This window comes from Diadema setosum, chromosome 16 (assembly GCF_964275005.1).
Source record: "Diadema setosum chromosome 16, eeDiaSeto1, whole genome shotgun sequence".
NCBI classification, from domain to species: Eukaryota; Metazoa; Echinodermata; class Echinoidea; order Diadematoida; family Diadematidae; genus Diadema; species Diadema setosum.
Window position 1 is genome coordinate 29,433,320 of NC_092700.1, and position 24,254 is coordinate 29,457,573.

General features: G+C 39.7%; 1 protein-coding gene across 3 annotated transcripts; it reads right to left on the reverse strand.

Moving 5' to 3' along the window:
* Positions 1-4,324: 4,324 nt before the first annotated feature.
* LOC140240095 (uncharacterized) lies at positions 4,325-12,480 on the reverse strand. Of its 3 annotated transcripts, none has more exons than XM_072319903.1 (6): positions 12,401-12,480; positions 10,639-10,815; positions 9,557-9,860; positions 7,759-8,568; positions 5,252-5,361; positions 4,325-4,621 (listed from the first exon to the last, which is right to left on the reverse strand). In XM_072319903.1, the coding sequence occupies exons 1-6, from the start codon at positions 12,422-12,424 to the stop codon at positions 4,568-4,570; spliced, it is 1,479 nt and encodes a 492-aa protein (XP_072176004.1). In that variant the 5' UTR covers positions 12,425-12,480; the 3' UTR covers positions 4,325-4,567. The 3 variants fall into 3 exon arrangements, with proteins under 3 accessions (XP_072176004.1, XP_072176005.1, XP_072176003.1); XM_072319904.1 differs by having other exon boundaries at positions 9,587-9,863; XM_072319902.1 differs by having other exon boundaries at positions 9,557-9,863.
* Positions 12,481-24,254: the final 11,774 nt, after the last annotated feature.

Below are 24,254 nucleotides of genomic sequence, written 5' to 3' on the forward strand. Positions count from 1 at the left end.
AAACTTTGCAATAGTGACCAGTTGTGAAATTATGTTGTAACAGCAGGGTTTGAAAACAACAAAATACATTGTACAATGAAACTTTTAACTTTCAGGCAAGAAAATTTATTTTGTCACAAATGAGACTTATCATATTAGTGTGTGTGCTATATAATGAGAGTCCACGGTATGGAGCATATTTTTTCATTCTTTCCTCTTACTGCTATATGCACAAAACTAAATAATGACACATTCTGTACCAACTTTAAGTTAATGATGCCTCGCAAATGATTAAATCACATGTAGATCTGTAAAACATGTACATGATAACAACATGAGATTGATATCAAATGAAAAGAAAGATGACACATATGCCTCTCAGTTTGCGAAGCAATATTTACCTTTGTGATCTCAATGTACATGTAAGTGACAATTTGGCAGTTTTATTGTAACATATAGCAATCAGAATATCTGATGACAATAATTCAAATCAATGACAGTCTATAAAGAAAGGGGGAAAATTTCACACGGAAGTACCTTGCCATGCTTCTTCATCTGGGCAATTCAGTGGTTAGTAACGTTACATTTAAAACAAATTTAGATAGTTGTTTTTACTACTAAATCACCATTTATTCATTTCAAGTCAAAATCATGTTAAAAACATGTTCATCCTTCCCAGGCTTATGATACAAAAAAGAATGAATACAATCCAATAAATATTAGAATTGCCATGGCACCTAAAAGGGCTGGTTAGTAACGTTACGAAAAAAGGACATGACAAAAAAAAATCAATGTCTTGTCACAAAAAGTGTGCAAAAATGCAAGTTACTTCAAACAAAGTGCTGCATTAATTTGGATTATTGCATCATGACAAATGTTCACGCAAATATTTTTAGCAGTTCAACTGAAAATTTATTAGCTAGACCCCCAAAAGCATGGTTAGTAACGTTACAGTTAGTAACGTTACATTTGTCCGGAATAATTCCGCAGGTCATTTCACGCTTTTGTAATTGACAAAATGTCACATGACTTCTGGAGTATTTAATTGTATTCATCTTTTACCCCTTAGCCAAACTTTGAGGGAAAATTTTCAAAGGAACCCACTGTAATTTGCATTTAAGTGAATTTCAACGTCCCCAGTCCTACATGTACATTTCAAATGATGGTTTTAGATCTCGCAAAACCAATGTATACGAAAAATAAAATCTACTGAATTTGAAAGACCATAATGATTGATGAACATCCATGGTATAAGTTGATGCCTAAACTAAAGAGTAAGATGAAGAGGCACATTTCTTTCATCCACGTCGTGTCCACCTAACTGCGGAATTGCCCATCTGCATTTTATAGGAGACTCTTCCAAATCTGATCTAATTGTGAATTAGCCAGGAAACTCAGACATGACAAAGTACATTGTACGTGTCTCAGTCCAACAGGAAGGCCATGGTGACACCATACAGATTAAGGGGGTAAGGTAAGTGTCTATTAATTCTATTGGCAGTTAGTTTGAAGATATCTGTCCCAATCAGCCAAGAAAGCACTGCAGTAGATGTGCCAAGGGACAAATGAAGCAAGCAAGAGTTCTCTTCTGCACTTTGTATGAGGGGTGGGGTGGGGGCTATCTTTCACGTTGCCCATTTCTATGCTTTGCGCTACAGTCAATGTAACAGGATGCTCAAATGCTTAGAAATATATCGCTCTTGAAACCAGGGGGGCATTTCATGAAGGAACTTGTCGGATAAAATATCTGACAAGTCTCTTTTATCCGACAAGTTTTGAGAAATTCTTTAGTCTGATTGGCTGATTCCTCTGAACTTGTCGGATATAATTGACTTGTCGGACATTTTATCCGACAAGTTCCTTCATGAAATGCCCCCGTGTCAGTAAAACATGTATTGAACCCGATCATGACTTAAATGACCTTGTACCATTATGCATGTAACACGCCTATTGCAACTGTCAATGCAAGTTGACAATGTAAGACTTAACCGATACATCTACAGTTATAACCTTGCATCTTCTGGCTACCTGAAGATATTTTCCTCATGTGAGGGAAATAAAGAGGATAATCCTCCAAAAAGCATCAGTACCCTGCTGTGAAGTGCAGCAATTCCCGTTTTGTGAGCAAATATTAGGGAGCTTTAGATTTTGACGCGCGGACGTTTGAGCCGACGCTTGCGCTGGACGTTCTCCTCTCCCTGCGTCGTGTGGAAAAGTAGCTTTAGATTACGCTGGGACGCAACGTATAAAAAAATAAAATCGCGCCCCTATATGATCAGTGCATGAAGAAGCTCTCTACGTCGCAAACTGTGCGGACGTGAAAATAGCCCAGTACGCGTAGTGAAAAACTCAGGCGACGCAAGCTAAAAATAGATAGACTTTACGCGCGCTACTGCGCACGCTCAGAACATGTTTTTTTCCTTTGAACGTCCGCGCGTCCAAAATCTAAAGCTCCCTAATGTCCTCTTATACAGACTTCTGGTGGAAACTGGGCACTGGGAAGACTTATAAATGAGGGTTTAGTGCCTGTCACTTTTTGTGTGCCACATCACTCTGAGACCACAAAACACACGAGCGCTTTCGTAAAACTGTGTTTTTCAAATCCATGTAAATTTTATCCAAGACATTGTACAAGCACTTATGCTACAAATGCAGCATTGAATGTTGAAGAGATAACTGTCAGCTTTGCTGTGATGTAAAGTTCATGACAAAGATATGCCTATTTTTCTTGCAAATGGCCAGCATTCAAAACATTACCCTAAGAAAAGACTTCTTCCACCATTTGGCTACACTGTCAAATAGGTATTGAGAAGCGTGATTTCTGTTTGAAGACAGGAGCTCGACAGAAAATGAGACTTTATTTGAAAAATCCCTGCGGAACTCCATGCAGTGGAAGCGGTATGTGTGGAAAATGGAATCGTGCATGACGCTTCAAATGTACTGTGGCACACTGCAATTCATCGATCAGTTTGTGCCCAGTTGTTTATTGACTTATTGCTCTTTTCTCTTCTCTGTTGACCCCCCATGCACATGAATTTATGCATCAGTTTGTTCTTGTTGCTTTTTTGTGTATGTGTATGTATTTATCTTTATATTGTTTCTATATATTTATATCTCCATTTAAGTTGTTTTCATTGTATAAATTGTTTGTTTTTAGGTCGAATGGAAATGAACTTAGACTTGAACTTGAGTTGTGCGATTGAGAACAGTCGTGCGTTGGAGCTTAATATGCAAAGTTGGCAAGCTGTCGACTGAGTCGGGTGTGCGAACGTAGCATGCTAAGAGTTAAAGATAATAAAAAGTTTTGGTACCTCTAAAGTTTCCCTGAATTTCCTTGTCTTGGTTTGTGTTTCACGTTAAAGTACGTTGTCTGTGAGAATTACGCGCCCCAAAGTGCTCTCATGTCTTAGTAATCATGCAATAATGGTTTCGTACCAGAGCCGTCGCCATACAGCGTCGATAAATATAGTACGAAACCACTGACTGCGACCAGCAGCGTGCAGCCCATTGTACGCATAGCTAACTGCGACCAGCAGCCCCATACGCATAGCGTAATGGGGCTTCGCATTGTAACATTCAGGATCACGACAGAATTAGTATCGCGGGTAAATGTCAATTTAAAATCCCAAAATTTCTTCGATTTGAAGACTTACCAATTAAGTTGAAGTATTGAAAACAGGCTTCGAACAACGTTTGGTTCTGCCAATAGTCCCTTTCTTTTCGAATTGATGACTGAATGTGACTCGGTCGAGAGGACCTTGGGAGAGCTACATACACCATGGACCGATGCATACACTGACTACTACGGCCAGCGCATGCGCACACAAACATCTTATCCGTTAATATGGGATTTGAAATTTGTGCGCATGTGATGTGTTCGCATGCACTGGCTGTAGTATTCAGTGTACATGGTGTATGTAGCTCTCCCAAGGTTCTCTCGGCCGAGTCACATTCAGTCATCAATTCGAACAGAAAGGGACTATAGGCAGAACCAAACGTTGCCCGAAGCCTGTTTTCAATACTTCACCTTAATTGGTAAGTCTTCAAATTGAAGAATTTTTGGGATCTTAAGTTAACATTTATCCCGCGATACTACAATTGTTGTACATCTGTCATGATCCTGTATGCTACAATGCGAAGTTTGATTACGCTATGCGTATGGGACTGCTGGTCGCTATGCGTATGGGGCTGCTGGTCGCAGTTAATTGCATGATTACTAAGACATGAGAGCACTTTGGGGCGAGTAAGTCTCACAGTGTTAGTTATATGAAAGGTACTTTAACCTGAAACACAAACTAAGACAAGGAAATTTTTGAGGTACCAAAACTTTTTATTATCTTTAAAATTGTTACCACTGGAAGGTCCACTCAACATCTCAGGTTGCAAACACTACTTCCCAGTGCACACCCAACATCAGTCAGCCAACTACAATGAAATTCTCATAAAAGTGACAGACACGAGAACCTTAACATCTAGGTCTTTGACGAGTTCTTGTGCAACATGCCTTGTGCAACATGCGGCATTGCATATTTCCTGGAAGTTGGCTCTCCAGCAAAGCAAACAGCGCCCTCTGTCTGTCACTGTAGTGTCAGTGGTCACCAGCAGAATCACCATGTTCTATTTTGTGCCTCAGTCGGAGGTACTAGAAAGGACAAGGGTACAAAGAAATTCCATCAAAGTAATAGTCGCCATCATGCACATTATGATTTTCATCTAAAACAACACTGATTACAAATGTATGTCACTATCCCTGTCAATTGTCCGGGGAAAAAAGAAAGATAGCAAGAATTTCCTTTTTTAAGAGACAGAAAGGAAAGGGATACAAGTTGTTTTACATAGCCATTTGGGGACCAGAAAACCAAAGTTACAGTCAAGCGTGCTTCAGTTGAATAATCGCTTAAGTCAAACCTGGGCTTCTCGAGTCCTTTTCTCTAAACGTGAGATTTTAATCCCTCAAAAGTCTAATTTTCTCAAAGTCAAAGCTCTTTCCTCAGTCCAGATAGATTAAACTTAGGCAAGGTTGACTGTATCTTAGTTATGTGCTTGTGATTGCTACCATACAGTTTGAAAAAAAAAAAATGAATTGCAATTTCTTTTGATGTTCTTCTCCTAGAGAGCCGATTATGTCATGTGGTTACTGTTGCTATTCCTGTTGTAATTTGTTTTGTTTCCTGTTCTTAATTTCATTCATCTTGTTTTCAATTAGCTTATTCATCGATCTGTGGCAATACAAGTATGAAGAAATATGCTGCTCCAGTCTCATCCCACTTACATTCTTCCTGCTTTCGATGGCTTGCTGTATCCATAGCAACTCCATGGCAACATTGCTCCTCATCTCTTGCAGCTTCTTAGAATCTGGGATGGCATCTTCCACATCATCATCTACTTGGAGAAGTCAAGACAAAATGGACACTAATTTTCTGAATGTTGTAGCCTTAAGATTTAGAGAGATCTTTTTCAGAACTACACTGTGAAACAAACTATAAAATATTGCATAAATATTCTATTACAATCAAATCACCATCACCACAATGATATTGTATCAAAATACAAATTTAAACATTCCATCCTTTGAACAGACGGGAAAATGCCTTAAAGAACACAAAGATACAGTTCGACCTCGATTATCCGGCCTCCTTTTATCCGGAAATCTCTATTATCCGGACGGATTCACGCAGTGAAGGAATTTTTTTTTTCATCCAAAAATAGAGAAAAAACAGTGACTTTAACATCTTTTCATGGAACTATTTCACTAATTTCATAAGATGTGCATGATAGGTTTCTCAATATCTAATGAGGTAAAACATGTATGATTTTCACATAAAGACATACTTTATTTTTGTGAAGAAGGGTCTACAATTTTGCGCAGGCTAGCATAGATTACACCACCGTTGCAGGGTACGCTACCTGCCTAGCTGCCAGTGCACTGGGACGGCAGCTTGGACGGCAGCTACATACATTAACATTGTGTCTCCCATATCAGCCAATTCGCTTATCCGGATGAGCGCCGGTCCCAACATGGCCGCATAATCGAGGTCGAACTGTATATTCAGGATATGCATCCTGGCTCTGACATGATGCGAAGAGGCAGTATCTATGTTCTATTTGAATCAATCAATCTCCTAAATATTTGAATCTATGAACAGCTTTGAGTGTAATGCAGAATCCAATACATGTTTGGGTACTTCCATAGTAAAAGGGTACATTTTGGGGATGTCAGGTTATTTTCTGCTTTCAATGTGCATTACTTCCCAATAAAATATGTGACCGTGCATCACAAAACCAACAAAAAGTCACACCCCTTGATTTCACAAGGACTCCAAAAGGTGAAATGGGTCAACCGAGTCAATCTTGAGTTTTCCATATTTTCTGAAACAGCTATCCTTCTTCTACAGTATTCTTCAGTTTGGGATCATAACATGAATGGGAAAGTGTGTTTTCACCCAATTTTCTACAACCCTTTTTTTTTTTAGGGGGGGGGAGGGTAGAATAATCAGGTATAGAGGGCCTTTTTTTCATTTCTTGAAATCCTTTTCACACTCTTCACTTTCAAGTCTAATAACTTTTGAAAGGATAATGCTACTGCTTTGAAAGTTGGCATTAATCATGGACAGAATGTGTTTATAGCACATGCTCAATTTCAGCTAAATCTGATAATCCCTTCATTGTTGCTGCTCCAGTGGTTTACATCCTGTGTTTTGTCCCTTTCATGGCACAGCTAGCACAGCATTTGTTAAGCACTTGAATACACCCTGTACTTCAGAGCCTCTTTTCTCAGCTCACACTTTTCCAGAGTGTGTGTTTTCTTTCCAGTATTTACATACCCCTAGGTTATGTGAGTCCATTTGAATTGAGTTATGCATCATTTTAAAGGCATAATTTACCATTTGCAGATGAAAGCATTAGTGCTATAAAATAGTTCTAAAATGTGAGTTAGGGATAGAAACAACCACTGTCAAAATTTGAATCCTTATAATCGATGTTAAGTGTTGTTAAATACACAAAATGTGAACAATAGTTATAATTAAAAAAATTCCAGACTAAACCGTATACAGTTACGGTTTATTGAGAAAAACCCTGATATCTCCTTATATTTTAGGTTTTATTGCAAATATTTCATATGGTAGGATGTTTTATGATACAACAGACCTACACATATGCATCAAATATGATATCTTGAAAATTTTTGAAATCACTGCTCCCAAAGGTAAACTGGACCTTTAAAGCTTAGAGTCTGCTCTTTCAGAATCTGCCCTTACCTAAAAATCCATGTCTGACAACTTTTTGTTGGTTTTGTGATGCAGGGTCACACATGATCTTTCTTCTTCTTTTTTTTTACATTTTAATGAGAGATTACTTTGTCCCCGAATCGCTTCAAACAAGTAATCTACAAGATCGTTATTACAAATTTTGCCAAAATAAAGATTTTTGGCTGAATGTATGTAACGCTTGTGACTGGACTGACACTTATGTACTAACATATGAAGATCAAAGTATAAGTGTTCACTGAAAAATGCCCTGATATCAATTAGAAAAGACAGTAACAGCCCTAAAATTCTATTGAACACTGTGTTATGCCATTTCTAGACTTGGTGGCAGAAGTATGTTACTTGGTCTCACCAAACTGTCACATTTTGGAAATGTGGAAATGATGATGATGATGACGATGATGATGAATATAATGACAACAAAAATGATGACAATGATGATGATAACAATGGCGATGAAAATAATGATGAAAATGATGATAATAATGATAATAATGATAACTACACTTGCCAATCAGAGATTGATCCGAGCTCCAAATTGAGGTGGTGTCCAATGCTACCGAGGCATCCTGGGAATTGTCCATGCTCATCTCTCTCCCAGAGTTAAGGCTATGAGCATCAACGTCAACTTGCTCCTTGACAGAAGGCTTGATGGAAACAGCTGCAAATGCTGTGTTGCCATGGAGATGAGATGGGGAAGAGTTAACCGGTGGATGACCAGACACAGGAAGAATGGTATCTGACCAAGATGCAACATCATCATCATGAGCATCTTTCACAGCTGTATTACTAGATGCCATCTGCATTGTGTTACTGATTTGAGAGGGGCTTCCGGCAGACTGCTCTTGACGTGATCTCTGTTCTACGCGAGCACCAGTAACTACCTCCTCTTTTTCAACTTGTGGAGCATGCAGGTCGCCACCGGTGTCAGTGAATGCAGACATCTCGAGAGAAGACACCAGTGTCAAATCGGTATCATCTAGGGCGTGTCCTCCAGCGCCGGATGCATAACTTGTCTCATGAAATTCGATTGCTGTGTTACCTCTGCTTTTCTCGGCTTCAAACTCACGGTCCATCTCCTTGGATACGGTTGCCATACCGACCGCAGGGGCAGTATCTTGCTCGGCAGCATCCTCTCCCGCATCATTGCTCTTGGCATTCTGAGATTCAACAGTCTCTTCACCATCACGCTGATGCGAGCCAAGAGGAGGGTCAACCACAGAAGTGGACGTAGTCACCTCATCTCTGTCACCCGCACTGTGGACATCTTTGGTCTGGCCGTCTAGTATCCCTGTCCCAATTAGCTGTGGCGATGCGGTCCCTTCAGAGTACGGAGTATAAGAGAGAGAAAAGCCACAAATTTTAGAAATATGAGTCATTCAATCGAAATGACTTTTTCATGTACATTAAAGAGAATCCTAATCTACAACTTTCTGTGGCTATTGAGCTGGGCGGTCATATGTAATGAGATTCGATTACTGAATGTCACTTACCACTAAGATGAATTAAAGCCTTATTTGAAAATAAGCCGAGTTAAGTTAATCTATGCAAAATGATATCATATAAGGAAAAACTCGTGCAGTAAATACCAATTTTTGGTAGCAAATCAAGGTTTCCCACCCTTGATATATATATGCAAAGAATAAAAATTTTGGCATCTCGTAATTGAGCTTGGATGCCGTTGCTTAACACTGTACATGTAATTTCTTTTTGAATAACAATTCTAACAAACCATATAGCTATAAGTATGAAGAGAATTTGCTGTGAGAGTGTAGTTAGAGTGGTCTTTTTCTTTTTCTGTTTTGCTGTTACTCTGAGAAAAATTATTCATGGGGTGTATTAAACAGCAAAAAGACCACCTCTGAAACCAGAGTATCCCTTAGTCAGGGCTCCACACTAACTTTTATTTTTGGTGGCCCAAAGGTAAACATCCGACTTTTTTTGGTGGCCCGATCAGGCCACCACATTCTTCATATCTGAAATTTTGGTGGCCTGACGTGCGTTTTTGGTGGTCCTGGGCCACCGGGCCACCGTTTTGCGTTAGTGTCGAGCCCTGCCTTAGTGTCCCACATGATACTAACTGTAAAACCAGAAATGCTTGCGTGCATTTTAATTTCGCGATTTTTCAAGAGCCAAGATTCGCAAAATCAAAATGAACACAAAACTTCTTGTCTACACTATATGCAATGAATGCCAGTGCCGTGGCAATTCAAGAAAAATTTTATGAAGGGAAATAGGCCATCGACTCCAATGCGTGAACATGTCATGCCGTGAAAATATCTTGCTATAGGGTAACTTTGATATCGCACCTGATGAAGATGGCAGTAATTCTGTCTTACTTGGAGGACCTTCATGAACTTGAGCAGACGAAAGTGGAGGAGGAGAAGGACTTGGTGGAGGAGAAACAGGAGGAGAAGCCGGAGAAGAGACGGAAGAGGAATTCACGGAAGAAGCCGCGGCGGAGGAAGACGAAGATGAGGCAAGGGATGGCGGTGATGGGCGTGGCTGGGCAGAGGAAGGTAGGGAGGAGGAAGAAGAGGGGGAGGAGGGAGATGAGGGGACCACCGGTTTCCTCCAGTCTTTTCTGGCCAGCCTCTGCAAGACATCACTGCCCTGCTGGTGTTCCAAAATGAAACAGAATCATTCGTAAAACGCATTACAGCAAGCAAGAAAAATGACTGCTCTAACTGCCAAATGTGTTAAAGTCATGACCTATATAATGTTCCCATTAAGATTGATTACATTCCCTTGACCTTGAAAAATTGTATCATTAGCAAAACAAACAGAAATACAATTCATATGTGATTGTGAAGAGACATGGATACCAACCAAGGATTAAAAAAGAAAAAGGAAAAAAAAAACAACAACAAAGCTTTGGAAAATGACATCTGGATCTGATTTTTGTTATTTGATTTAAATGTTTTTAGCAACTTACAGATTACACAGAGAACTGTGCTTGCAAAATAATGTGCACTAAAAGCCTTCTGCACTGCCTCCTAAATTCAGCTGATTCTGAATTGGGGCTTGTAAAATCAATAACACTCTAATGTTGATTCATCACACCATGATGCAAACATGAATCATATAGAAGAGCACTGTGTATGATGCACTGATAGTATTGTAAACAAAATCCAGGAGTTTACAGTATATGACTTTGAATACGTTTAAGATTACATTTTCTTAATCAAACAGCAGTCTATTCAATGATAACGCTTAAAGTAAAGAAAAAAATTAAGAGATTTACACTTCAAAGATGATTGACTGTAAACTACCGGTATTCATATGCATAGAAACATCTGTCTTTTTTGTGTTCTTATGACATGGCAATAAATTTCTAAGTTCTTAAAATAATAAAAGGGCATCTACAAAAAATTTACTGAAGAAACCTTACACATTTTTTGTTATCTTCTTGGAAATGAGGTCTACAAGGAGTTGCTAACGGCCAATCAGGGAGCCTCCTCATTTCCTTGGGGCTTCCTTCCCTGCATTCCACATCATGGCACACCTCTTCATACTCCGCCCTCAATCTCTGGAATGAACGACGGATCAAGGTTCCCCTAACCAGGGCCTGCAGAGTGTAAAATTAATAAAAACAAGATCACATTCGAATAACAAACATTGTCACAATTTTGTGCCCCTGCAGGATGACATAACCCGACATGATGATACCCCTCTAACTCCTCTTCATGCATTGTTTATGGCGAAAAAAAAAAAAAAAAATCTTGGAAAAGGGAAATAACTCTTTAGTGATAGAATCTAGAGAGAGTCTAATTCTACATTTTGAAGTGAACAAGGTTGTGAATAGTTAATTTCAAACTTCACAAGTTGTATAAATGAATTCCTGCCTCAATATTTTATGAGATAATACTCAAGATGGCAGTAAATGCGGCAAAAATTCCTTACGTTCCCCCCCCCCCACTCATACCCCATCACTTGCAAATGTGTGGCATTCATTGTGTGTGTGAGTGTGTGCATCCATGCATAAGCTTGCAAGGGTACTTTGTCTAGGTAGTGAACAATGTGTAGAGTGGTAAAGCAAGTCGCCTAGATTCGACCACAACATTGTCCAAAATTTGACCGCCAGCTATGTGTAAAACTAAGAGTCTACTCTAAAACCAGTGTGTGTGGTTGAATTTTGGCACAGGAGGTCGAACCTTGGTGGAGGCTTCTTATGGAAAAATTTAAGGGGGGGGGGACATGCATAAGGAGGTCTTTCTGCAAATGTCACAAGGGAGATAAAAGCAAGCAATGTCTTTACAAATACTAGAGTCTAGAATAGAATCTATAGCCTCATCTTCTCATCTTAACAGGCCACAAAAAGCGGGGTAGCCTCCGGCGAAGATTGTTCTCCGGAGAAGAATAAGTGTGTCTTGAAGAGTAAAGATGCAACACAGCACAACGTAATGGACAGTCTCCGTAGAGCCTCTGAAGAGCCTCCGGAGAAATCTTACTTACTCTTGGCATTCTTAATCTTAGTTTTACCCTGCAATCGACCTGGGCAGACACGGGTAAAATAGACTGTTTAGACAGTCTAGCTCAAGCTGGATCATAAAGATGTCATGATGCCAGTCCAGGAGTCCTCGGGCCAGGGCACAGTACAAGTAGCCTGCGTGCCTAACCCCCGGGGTGCCCCCCCCCCCCCCCCCCCCCCAGTAGGGCCAACCTGACACGAACGCACAACGTGTTGCACTGTTGCCGTGTTGGGGTTGCCGGTTGCCTGGCCGCGTGCGGTTACGGGTTACCTGCGTGCTTAGCTCAGGAATACAAATTAAGATCTTCAAATCTTAATCTTGATTAGTTCCTAGCCAGGTTAGTCCCACTAGCCTCTTAAGTCTTATTATCTGTGCTTCTGACAAACACTTGGACTATATTCCTTCTGCAGATCCATAGACCTCTTATTACTTGAAACTGCGTGTTTGGTGTTTGCACGCAGCTACTCATCACACACACGGTGTCCTGGAAATTGGTCCCCCGGCGCTGCCGGCGCATTTTCTTGGCTGCATGCCCTGTCTTGCTACCCATCACGGCTACCGCGCGACGCGTCAATACTGTGACATTCATCAGGTAGCTTATGAAAGAGAAGATAGTTTAGGAGCAAATTATGGCCACCGATAGAATGAATCTAAATCTGTATAATTATCGACTTCACCAACCTGCATGCGACAGACTAGCTGCATTAACTCTTCATTTCTATCACTGTGTACCGCTGTTGGTTCGTTCAACGGGGCCGCCATTTCCGTTGAAGTAAAACTGTGCGAATTGAAGCACTAGATGGCAGCATCGCATTTCTAAGTGTGGATTTTTTTCTTTCTTTCTTTCTTTTTCGGCCATAATGGGTTGTTGTCAAGCAAAGTAACTTTGTCGTTCGTTTGGTTTACTTAGTAAAATTGGCGAATTCATGCACAGATTGAATATTTCTGCCTGGGAGAGTGTTTATAAAGGTTCCTTGATGTAGTGTGCATGTACGTCCACTGAACAAAAGGGCACAAAAAAGTGAACAGGCGCAAGAATAATATTATCTCAATTCAAGTCTAGTCTTGAACCCCAAACCTCACTCTATTCTATGAACACAAATTTCCACACAAAACAACAACAACAGCGACGAAAACAAAAACTGGGTGAGCAGGGCGAAAGATAATGTAGTGGGCCTCCGAAGTGATTCAGAAGATCCAACGCCCGATTTGAGGACTATAACAGGTAGTTGGCTGTAATGGATGGAATAGAGTGTTTGAATATTGCTATACCTCTGCACAGGCCAGGACCAATAAAAGCGACTTTTGATGATACACGGTGGTTCAGACGATCAGACAGTCGATGTATGCGTGTTTTTGCTCAATGTAATAACTTCCGATTGGGGACAAATTTCTTTATTTCTATAAAAATGTTGTATCAGTATTGATGTATTTACTGGAGTATTACTCTGTGACACCAGGGCCCTGTTTCATAAAGCTGTTCGTAAAGATACGAACAACTTACGAGCGACTGGTGATCAGTTGTGATGTGCTATACTTATCTGAATTTCAATAATTCAGCACAAGAACTGATCACCAGTCACTCGTAAGTCATTCGTAACTTTACGAACAGCTTTATGAAACACCCCCAGGGGCGGATCCAGGAATACTATAGAGGGGCGCCTTTGCAAAATTAAAGGGGGCGCACGTGTTCCCTCCATTTTCTCTTATTTCTTTCTCTCTTTTTTTTTACCAAAAAAAAAAAAGAAAATAAGGGGGGGGGGGTCCGATACGCCACTGGACACTGTGAAGGAGAACCAGTGAGGTGACACATAGGCCTACCTCCCTGGGAAAACCAGTCATCTACTCGATGCTGTATGTACACGATAATCTACTTCTTATAGAAATACAATTGTGCAGTGACCTTTAAAAAGAAGGAATTACATTAAACGAAAAACAATGACGAACGGAGATACACATAAACGCATTGCTGATAATAATATTATCACAACCGTATCATTGATGTTTGTATACTATCATCATATAATATTGTCATTATTTTCATACACTTGTTTATGATAGGGCCTTGGTATTATTATCACCATCATCCCACCATTGGAGTTAAGCATTGCAGTTGTATAGTAGTACTAATCTGTGATGACTATAACAGCAATGAGTCCCGAATCCGATGTCACTACGATCCCATGCCTGTTAGGACAGACTGAAAGTGTATAATTAGGCCCTATGCCTTCTGATGGTGGGCCGGATGCTCAATCCCCTTGTAAACATTAGTTCCGGAAGGTGTTGACAACATGTGTATGTTTTCCAATTAAAGATAGACGTGACTGTTCATAGAGACCATTAGTGTTTACCAACACTGATTTCCTATGGGTCGACAGTGTGTGAAGTTTCATGTAAATTTAAAGTCTTTTAAAGAGGTTCTCTGGACGTGAACTCCGTCTCGTATACCTCTGAGGCATAAAGAAGCAAGATTGGTGAAAAATCTACAATTATCATTTTTTTAAATCATGACCATGGGGGTCCACCATATCATTTCATTTCATTTCTTTTATTTCCACATTAAAAAACAACAATCATTACATTTCAAGTCATAGTATAAACATTAGCCTTTCAGGCTTGTTGGGAATAGGCCTGACTCACTGACTCACATGCAAAATGTCGAGAAAGTGTTCGATAACAGTCGTGAAACACTGTCATGCTCATTTGTTACAATAGCACACGTATGTCGCTTCAAAATACAAAACCTTTTTTTTTTTTTAAAGTAGGTAATAAGTTCCTGTTCTTCTTGTTGATTTTGAACTTCAACAAGAGGAACAAAAGCTTCCCGATGAATAAATTGATTTTAAAGAAAAAAAAAAATGTGAACACATTTACACTACAGTAGTAAAATCACAGAGGGTGTGGTCGCCATACATATTCACACTGGGCAGGTGTTATACCAACACCAGCAATGTCAAATTGCACCAGCTGCAGTGTCAAAACATCGCGAAGTGGCAGGTGAACTATACTTTTCAACACCATCATAACGTACTTTCTTCACCTGTCGGTGTGGTCACGTATCGATGCCGGTTTGTGTTAGATTTAACACCTGTGTTGTTAGATCTAACACCCAGATCTTTCAGCAGTGTAATAGCGTTTAATCATGACATAATAATTCACTAATAGCGATCTCTATAGGATGAGCATTACGAATAAGGCAGTAAAATTGGGCATAAAATCGGAACATTTTAAGTCGAGAAGGATTTTGATAGGTCTCACAGTGTCGAGGATTTGCAAGTGTCTCCTTTTGCCTCGGTGGGGCAAATTTACCAACCTGGATTCAGAATTGTTTGGAAGAGATTTAAAAACTACTACATGTATTTAAAATATTTCGGGAAAAACACTAAAAGACCCCATATTATTTTCAACGAGTTTTCGGGATTTATCCCCCAATTGAGCCCCTTGAAAATCTCCCTTTCCCTCAAACAAATCGGGAACGCTCATTCGGTACAGATGACCACCACCTGAGGGGGGGGGCGGGAAAATTTATCTCGATTATAAACGTGGAGGGGTGTAAACCTACTCGGTGTGAGCCACAGAACTCTTACACAAGAGTTCTGTGGTGTGAGCACGTCGTCTCGATCCCGATAAAAGGGGCGTGTGTCATGTAAAGCTGTGATCGAAAGATGGCGCTAGACGACCAAACAGCAAAAAAGCATGCAACGGGGATACTGGCCCCTCGTTGTGGGTACAGTGACACACAGCCAAGTATGCGTAGTGTCACTTTACTGCACAAATTACTGCATGCATGCATAGAGCATCGCGCATGCACGGCCTACTGAGCTGCAGTGTTTATCGTGTGTGCAACGTACACTTTACAACATTCTATGGAGAAAATTTATCAGTGTACGGCTGTGCTATGAGTATGACCTGGAAAATATATCAAGCAGAATTTGCGAATGAGGAGGTCTTTCTGCTGTGAAAGCTCATCAGATAGCTAGCCATATGTAAGTATTTTGGTGTTATGGTATCAAATTTGCTTGAAGGATACTTATTTGTCGTGAAAACGTCTTACGGGGCGAAGCACATAATAATATCGTGGCATGTACATTTTGTATAGCACGCCGCACGGCCACGGGAATGCAATGTTTACATTCTTTACCTATAGTTTTGTATCCATCACCCAATCCTGGTGTCAGCACACACATGGAGTGTCGGGAATAATGTAAACTCCACAGTGTGACACCTAACAATGTAACATGTTTTTAGCTAGTTACTAGTACCATACTTCTTTTTCTAATCTGCATGTTCTGTCCCCGCCGATATCTTCTTGATTGGAAATATGTCGTGGCCCCCTCCCTGCTCAGTAATACTCTAATTTTAGACAGGCGCTGGCCACTGCCTCGTATTCAACTGGACAACAGGCACGCTTGCTTGCGTGGTGGTGACTTGCTGCAGCTTGCTCTTTCATTTTAGTTTTGTCAGTTTCTTTCAATTTATTTGTTAAGATGTGGATGTTTGAAATGTAATCTGTTTAACCTGTTAATCATCTAATCTCTCTCAGGTATCCAGATAGTGAAATTTGAAGTTGCCAATTTGAAAATGAAGTGATGATCATATCTTCAGCAGAACTAGAGCTTTGATGGGTCAATAGCATTTTCCCTGTCACAACATACAGCCTGTACACTGCACACACTGTACAACAGTTTGAGTTGAATTTTTGGAATATCCGTACATTTGTACTGTACATGTACACTGTATGCAACTTTTGCTATTTACCACACACCTCCAGTATCTTTGTTTTGACTGGAGCAAGTTTTAATGAGAGTTTTAGACCTTTGTAGGAACCAGAATTTCTTTCTTCCCCAGATTTACAGAGCACATGCACTAGAACTGCCACCGTCATTTGACCGTATGGGTAGTTTGTTGTTTGTTTTGTATACTGTACATTTAGGTTGGTATTCAATTGATTGATCGTTCGATAAATTACAAGCTATTTTATGACCTTTACTTTCTGTTGGCAGTAATTTTTGCATGCTTTATTACTGTCAAAAATCAAATACTTTGTGACCGCCCAGCTCAAAACCCACAAAACATTGGTCAAATTGAATGTTCTCTTTTCTGCATACAGTAGTTTACAAATGGGTAAACTCTCAGCTTGAAAATGATACAGGTAGTGTAACATGCTCAAAATGGACTATCCTAATCCATTCGAAAGTGATTGAAATAAGAGAGAGTTAAATTGTAGGAGGGGCAGTTTCATAGAAAGGGAAAAAGGAGGATCTAGATTAAAGTCAGTCAGGCATGCTGTGCAGAAATATCAATGAAAATCACAGTAAATGCAGCGTCTGTCAGAAAAGATGTACAAGTAGTCTAAGAAAACTGCTATTAAATAGCATGATTTTGGTTTTATTCAAAGCTGCCAAATTTTGACAATAGGTAGAAAAGAGATTACTCTCCCAGGTAAGACAAATAAAAAAAAGAAGAAGAATGGAGTCAGTCAACCCAAGTGACTATTTTAGCCCATTACAGAGAATCCTAATCTGTGACCTTTTGTGGGTTTTGAGGCAGGCACTCACATTTGGCTTCTTTCTTCCATCTACCCCTCCCCTGTTCCTTGGTGAGTTTGATCTTTTGATTGCTTCAAAGGTAAATCCATGCTGGAGTTGTTCAAATATGAAACTGAAAGTAAATCACTGAAAGATGGGCATTTGCTTGCACAAGCCCTTCAATTTGTCACATACACGGTAGTTGTAATTCTATCTTTGCCATTGATGACAAAAGCAAACTTTGGATCGAATTACAGATCAAACCACTAAAGATCAATTGCAACATGATGGGAAGATATTTGTTTTTAAAAGTGTTGTGTTGTTGTTGTTGTTGTTGAAATGTTGCCTTCTCAACTCTGCTTTATTGAGATTAAAAAAAAAAAAAAATCAAGAATAATTCTATAGATTTGTGACGTAATGTGTTGACCACACAGTCTTTATCCCCCTACAACCCCCTTCCCCCCCCCCCCCCGAAGAAGAAGAAGAAGAAGAAGAAGAAGAAGAAGAAGAAAAGAAGAAGGAATAAACAAACAACGCATATATGGAAATGATAATCAATCTCCCTTCAAGGTCATCAGTTGCTGCTGGTTTGGCAGTGGGCTTTTTATTCTGCTTTGTTTTGTGTCATTCTATTTTACCCATAGGTGCCCTCCTACACGTACTCTATTTAATATCTCGCAAATTTAAATGAACAAAGCATTGCCTTCAGGTACATTTAAAAACAAACAACAGATCTATGAGATGAACTTTTTGAATGTGTGTACAAGGACACAACCTGTCACAATAATACAGCTGTGAGCATATCAGTACCCTCATGGTGTGTGTGTGTGTGTGTGTGTGTGTGTGTGTGTGAGACCCTTGACCTACAATTGTACACCTACATACAGGCTGTCCGTGAGTGATAATGATAGGGTGTGTCCAAAGTGAAATCAGGCGTGCAGGCAGGTACATTGACTGTATGATCCAGAGTAGGTGAGGTTGTGTATAAAATGTGCCAAATGTTATGCTGTGATGCTTTAAAGGTCCTATTTACCTTTGGGAACAGTGATTAAAAATTTTTTCAAGATATCACATTTTATGCATACAATGTACAGTATGTGTAGGTCTGTTTTATCACAAAACATCCTACCATATAAAACTTTTGCAATAAAGCCTAAAATATAAGGAAATATCAGTATTTTTCTCATTAAACCGTAACTGTAGACAGTTTAGTCTGGAAACATTTTTATTATAGCTATTGTTCACATTTAAAACATTGATTATACACATGGATTCAAATTTTTACAGTGGTTGTTTCTATCCCTATTATACTCACATTTTTTAGAACTATTTCAAAGCTCTACTGTAATGCTGGGTTTTTATTTCTTCTGCAAATGGTAAATTATGCCTTTAATACATGTACCTGACTGTATCCATACAGTCTATTGAGATCTAGGAGATTCTCTTTGGGTTTGTAAAATCCTCTTAAAGGGAAGATAAACCCCAACAGCAATGTGGATTGAGTGAAAGCAGCAACATTAGTAGAACACATCAGTGAAAGTTTGAAGAAAATTGGACAATCGATGCAAAAGTTATGAATTTTTAAAGTTTTGGTGTTGGAACCGCTGGACGAGGAGACTACTAGAGGTTATGACGTATGAGTGGACAACAATACCAAGAAAATATAAAGAAAATTCTACAAAAATCCATTTTTCATGAAAATTACAAATTCCATCAACTTGATATTGACATATGTTTGGGGTAGCAATTATTCCCCCTGCTTTCTGAAAGAGGTTGGTCCATTACTCTTTCATAATTCTAGAAAAGTGAATTTTTGTTGAATTTCCTTTATATTTTCTTTGTATTGTTGTCCACTCATACGTCATATCCTCTAGTAGTCTCCTCATCCAGCAGTTTCAACACCAAAACTTTAAAAATTCATAACTTTTGCATCGATTGTCCGATTTTCCTCAAACTTTCACTGATGTGTTCTACTAATGTTGCTGCTTTCACTCAATCCACATTGCTTTTTGGGTTTACCTTCCCTTTAACTGTGGCTTCTTGATAGCCAGTGGGGGATTGTCACAGGCGTGGTCTGTTCATACAAATACAATGTATATCTTTTTTGAAACCTTGTATGGACTTTACAGTGTCAAAGGACAGTTAGTAAATTACATTTTCTGTGAATTTGATCCTTGGACTTTTCTTGGGAGAATGTCAAGAAACGCTACAGTGCATCCATAATGTGTGCTGCTGTCATGTGTGCAAAAAGCTACAGTTTCAGAGACACACTTGAACCATGATCAGTCACTTTCAGAGGGTAAATAATGATTGTCAAGTGTGTATGTAAATCATGTTTATACACTCTTGTATGTGACATTGTACAGTATGTGATCACTTGCAGTTCAATGTAAATCGCAGCTAGCCAGCCAGACAATCATTATAAATGCAGAGTTCATGTCCATTGTAAATTACACCTACTGTACTACAGAGACTTCCAAGCCACGTACTGACACTGTGTATGCTCCTTAAGGCCCGGTCCCACTGCACTTACGGATGCAAAGAGGATGTAAAGCGTACAAAAAATCTTGCCATCCGTTGGAAAACGCTACGAATCCGCTGTGTACCCATCGCATACGTGTTTCATCCGCTCTATCCATCGAGCATCCGTCCACTGTGATTTCATCCGCGCAAAAAGTTTTAAGCTGCTTAAAACTTCTAGAACGGATGAACTTTCCGCTGTGTACGATGTAAATCCGCGACATACGAGCAACAAACGTTGTATGTCCGTGCGGCATCCCTTAAACGTCCGCTGCATCCTCTCCGCATCCTCTGGGCATCCTCGCAACTCACATCCGCTGCAGCTAAAAACGGAAAGAGGGAGGAAAGATATGGTACGTGGAACGTCTTCACATCGTTAATAGCACGTTAATAGAAAGGATGTAAGCGTATGCATCTCGTATATAAAGCATTTCGAAAGCATCCCCTCTACATCCGCTCTGCATCCGCTCTGCATCCACTCTGCATCCGCTTTTTCTGCTAAGCGTCCGTTTCGCAATTATCTCCGGTAACCCCTTCGGAGCTGTCATCCCCTTCCATCCGCTTTCATCCGCTAGGCTTCCGGTGAACATCCGTTTAACATCCCCGCTACATACTACCCACGTCCGTTCTATTTCCGTTCTGTTACCGCCAATTTTCGCCAATTTTGTCAATTTCTGGAGCGGATGAAAGCGGATGAAGCCATCCCCGAAATTTTGCTCGTCCGCTGTGTCCTTTCTGCATACGCTTTGTGTCCGTCGGCCAGTGGGACCGGGCCTTTAGGTACTTGTAGGCCTAGAGATGTGTGTAGGCATGTACAGCTGTATGTAATACATTTCAGACCTTGCACACTTTTTCTATCCTCCAGCAACATCACAATGTCGTACTGTATTTCTAAGTTACAAGATGAATGCCAACATATTGACACATGCTTGTACAATACCTGGTACACGTACACTTGTACATTTTGTACACACACACACACACACACACACACACACCATACTCAATGTTGTAATCATAATTGTGTTTGAGTCAAATTAACTATGGATATTTTATTGAATTCATACCAGCCCTCGTGTTGCTTTAAAGGCATAATTTACCATTTGCAGATGAAACAAAAACCCAGCATTAGTGCTTTAAATTGTTCTAAAATGTGAGTTAGGGATAGAAACAACCACTGTAAAAATTTGAATCCATATAATCGATGTCAAGTGTTGTTAAATACACAAAATATAAACAATACATGTAGTTATAATCAAAATGTTTCCAGACTAAAGCGTATACAGTTACGGTATATTGAGAAAAACACTGATATCTCCCTATATTTTAGGCTTTATTGCAAAAATTTTATATGGTAGAATGTTTTATGACACAACAGACCTACACATTTGAATCAAATGTGATATCTTGAACATTTTTGAAATCACTGCTCCCAAAGGTAAACTGGACCTTTAAATGACCGGAGAATGTGAAAAATATCTTTGTCAATTAGTGTCTTGATCATGTGATCTACAGTTGGCAATCAGTTTGTTTTTCCAACGATGCTCTCCTGATTTATGTTTGCCTCTGCCCTTGGCTGTCTGGTATATTGACCGGTGCAGGTGCAATTAAACTATAGGCCTATTTGATAGCAGAGAACCACAAGTCATGGTCAGACAAACTGGTCAGACACAGCCTGTATCAAGGTTTCATGTAAACTTTATAAAGACAATCCAACACTGTTTCACCCAACCTTGTACATGTGCGCCCTGATGTTATCAACATCAACACCTGTTGTGACAAGAACTTGTGATATCTCGAGAGATCTTGGCTAGAACAGCTGTAGTTTTTTTTTTTTAAACATATATTGGAATTGAATGATAGAAGATACATAAAATACTGTAAAACATATATATTCGCGGCATGAATTTTTCGCGAATTGGAGCCGACGGCCTTTTTTGCGGCATGAAGTTTTCGCGAACTGCCAACCTCTGGCATTCAATGCATAAATAGAGTGTAGACAAGAACTTGCATGCATTTTAATTTCGCGAATCTTGGTGCTCGCGAAATTAGCGAAATTAAAATGTATGCGAACATTCCTCATTTTACAAAATGTACAAGTACAGTGTAGGCCTACACGTACGTGTACCCACTGGAAAAAAACCCCAACACCATAAAAGGGCAAGAAGTTTCCGTACTTGCCCTGAGAGTGAAATTTGGTGGCATCATTCAAGCTGACACATACTGTGTATGTTGTGGAGCACATTTTGCACAAGATGTGCTTTGATTACAATGTGAGTCAATCCTTAGTGTAAACTGATACATTCATAGTCTGCGGAGAATCTATTTCTGTCCTAAAAAGTCGATTCCAAAGAGTCTCTGGAAACGAAGTGCCTCTGTCATTACTTAAGAGACCAAGAGACGCCGTGTCACGAGCGCGTCTTGTCGGCAGCTGTGAGTGTCTCCCGGCTCCCCGCAACATTTCTTGCTTGCCATTTGGCCCTTAATGGGGCACAAGATACAATCGGGAGTAGTAGCCTACCCCGTGGCAAAAATTTAACTTGACTGCAACCACCCTTCAGAGTGTGTTACTCTCTGGCTCTAAAGAAAGTGTTTTAAAGTTTGGTGGATGCAAAGTGTCCCCGTGACTTTACTGTGAATTTAATTGTCATTGAATGTAATGCAAGATGTACCCATCAGCAAAGTACTAGTAGCATCTTACCCTGTTAATGTGGTGATAAATGGAGCTGCGAATGCCGTGGTATGGTTCCAGAGTAGTGACCTAATCTTGACTTTCAGACTGACGGCACAAAAATAATGTGAAGATGTTTTTTTCCTCGGCCAATTATTGTAAAAGAACTGATGCTGCATAATATTACATAATCTGTGAAGTGTTGACCACAAGGTCTTGCCTTGCCAGTCAAATTTTCCCCTTCTTGTTTGTGTGTTATGACACCCACTGCCATGGTAAAGCACATCAAAGAATTTTCGGAGCAAACTACATGTACTGTACAATGTACCACTCTCCAAATTCATTAGCAATAAGGCACACATGCTGACATGATTTGGTTTTTATAACTAGAGTAGAGTACATGGTGTAGGCTACATTGTACCTATATTTTTGTGCATTTATCACCTCATTACTGCAAATACAACTGTAATCCCGATACATGTGTACATTGTAGGTATGGTGTGTAGGAGTACCTGGGGGGGGGGGGGGGATCAACTCCTCCAGATCCACCATGTCAAAATGCATTATACATTTGTAACTAGTTAGTGACATACATTTTGTACAATGTATACCATACACAGAGGGTTTGTAAACACTGGTAATGACAGCTCAAGGTAACAATGGTGTACAATCCCTGTAGTGCTGATTCTAGTTGAAATAGCAGTTTGTAATTTACATCATGACATTTGTTTTGAGTATCTGCAAGTGTGTACCAATGTGGTATGGCTGCCTATAATACACAGCTAGAAAAGAAATTTCCAACACTTTCTACTGTAGCTCTTTCTTCTTGCTTCCCTGGCATACTGTTTAATAAGTGCACTACTTGAGCGCAGATGATTAAACCATCACAAATGCACTTTGTAATAACATGTGCATGCACACACATGAGCCACAGCAGAGCTCTCTGACAGTCAAATGTCCTTTTTATGTTCATGCTTGTCTGTCTGCTCAGTAGAAGACAATTGCTCGACAGGATGTGACTAAAATGTGTACGAGGTACATGAGCAAACTGCTTTCACAACAGGATTTGTACTTGCACCATGGGTGAAAGGTCAGCCCGAAATTGGGGCGGATCTGGGCACAGATTTAAGAGCTGGTGTCTCTCAGGAAGCAAAGGAGGGCCCCTATCAAAGTCCTTCATGGTCACTCAGAATGCAGATCAGATAAAAACACAATTTGTTGCTCAGTGTCAATACCATGGCAAAAGATCATTAGTCCAAGTGCACAATGATGTACAAAAAGTGAACCTGTACTCGCACAAGATGTTATTGTAGAGCCCTTGTGTGTACATGCTCATGACTTCAGTGTATTCAAAGTTCTTTTCAGTGGTGTGATGGCCTTCTGCATCACAAAAGAAAGCTAAATGCAGTGTTTGCAATATGTACAATCTTTAAAGATGGAAATACAGTGTGTACGTACATTGTACTACTCTATTTTTTTTCTTTTTTATGCCCCGCCTTTTCATTTTTTCCCATAATTTGTAGTCATTTCTTTTCTTCATACAATGTGTACATATGTACCAGCCTTGTTCATTTAAATCTAATTATCTCTTCTTATTTATTTATTTTTTTTTATCAATAATACTTGATATGTATTGAATAATTTCTGTAGTTGTATTCTTCCATTTGGGGCAAAGTACAGTACATGTACAAACACTGTAGTACTTTACCCTAGTGCTGTGACCTGTCTGAAAGATGTACATGTAACAATAAAATCGTAAAGTTGACCTGTTTGCTCTGTGATTCTTGCTTTCTCATCTTACAGTGTAAACTTTGTG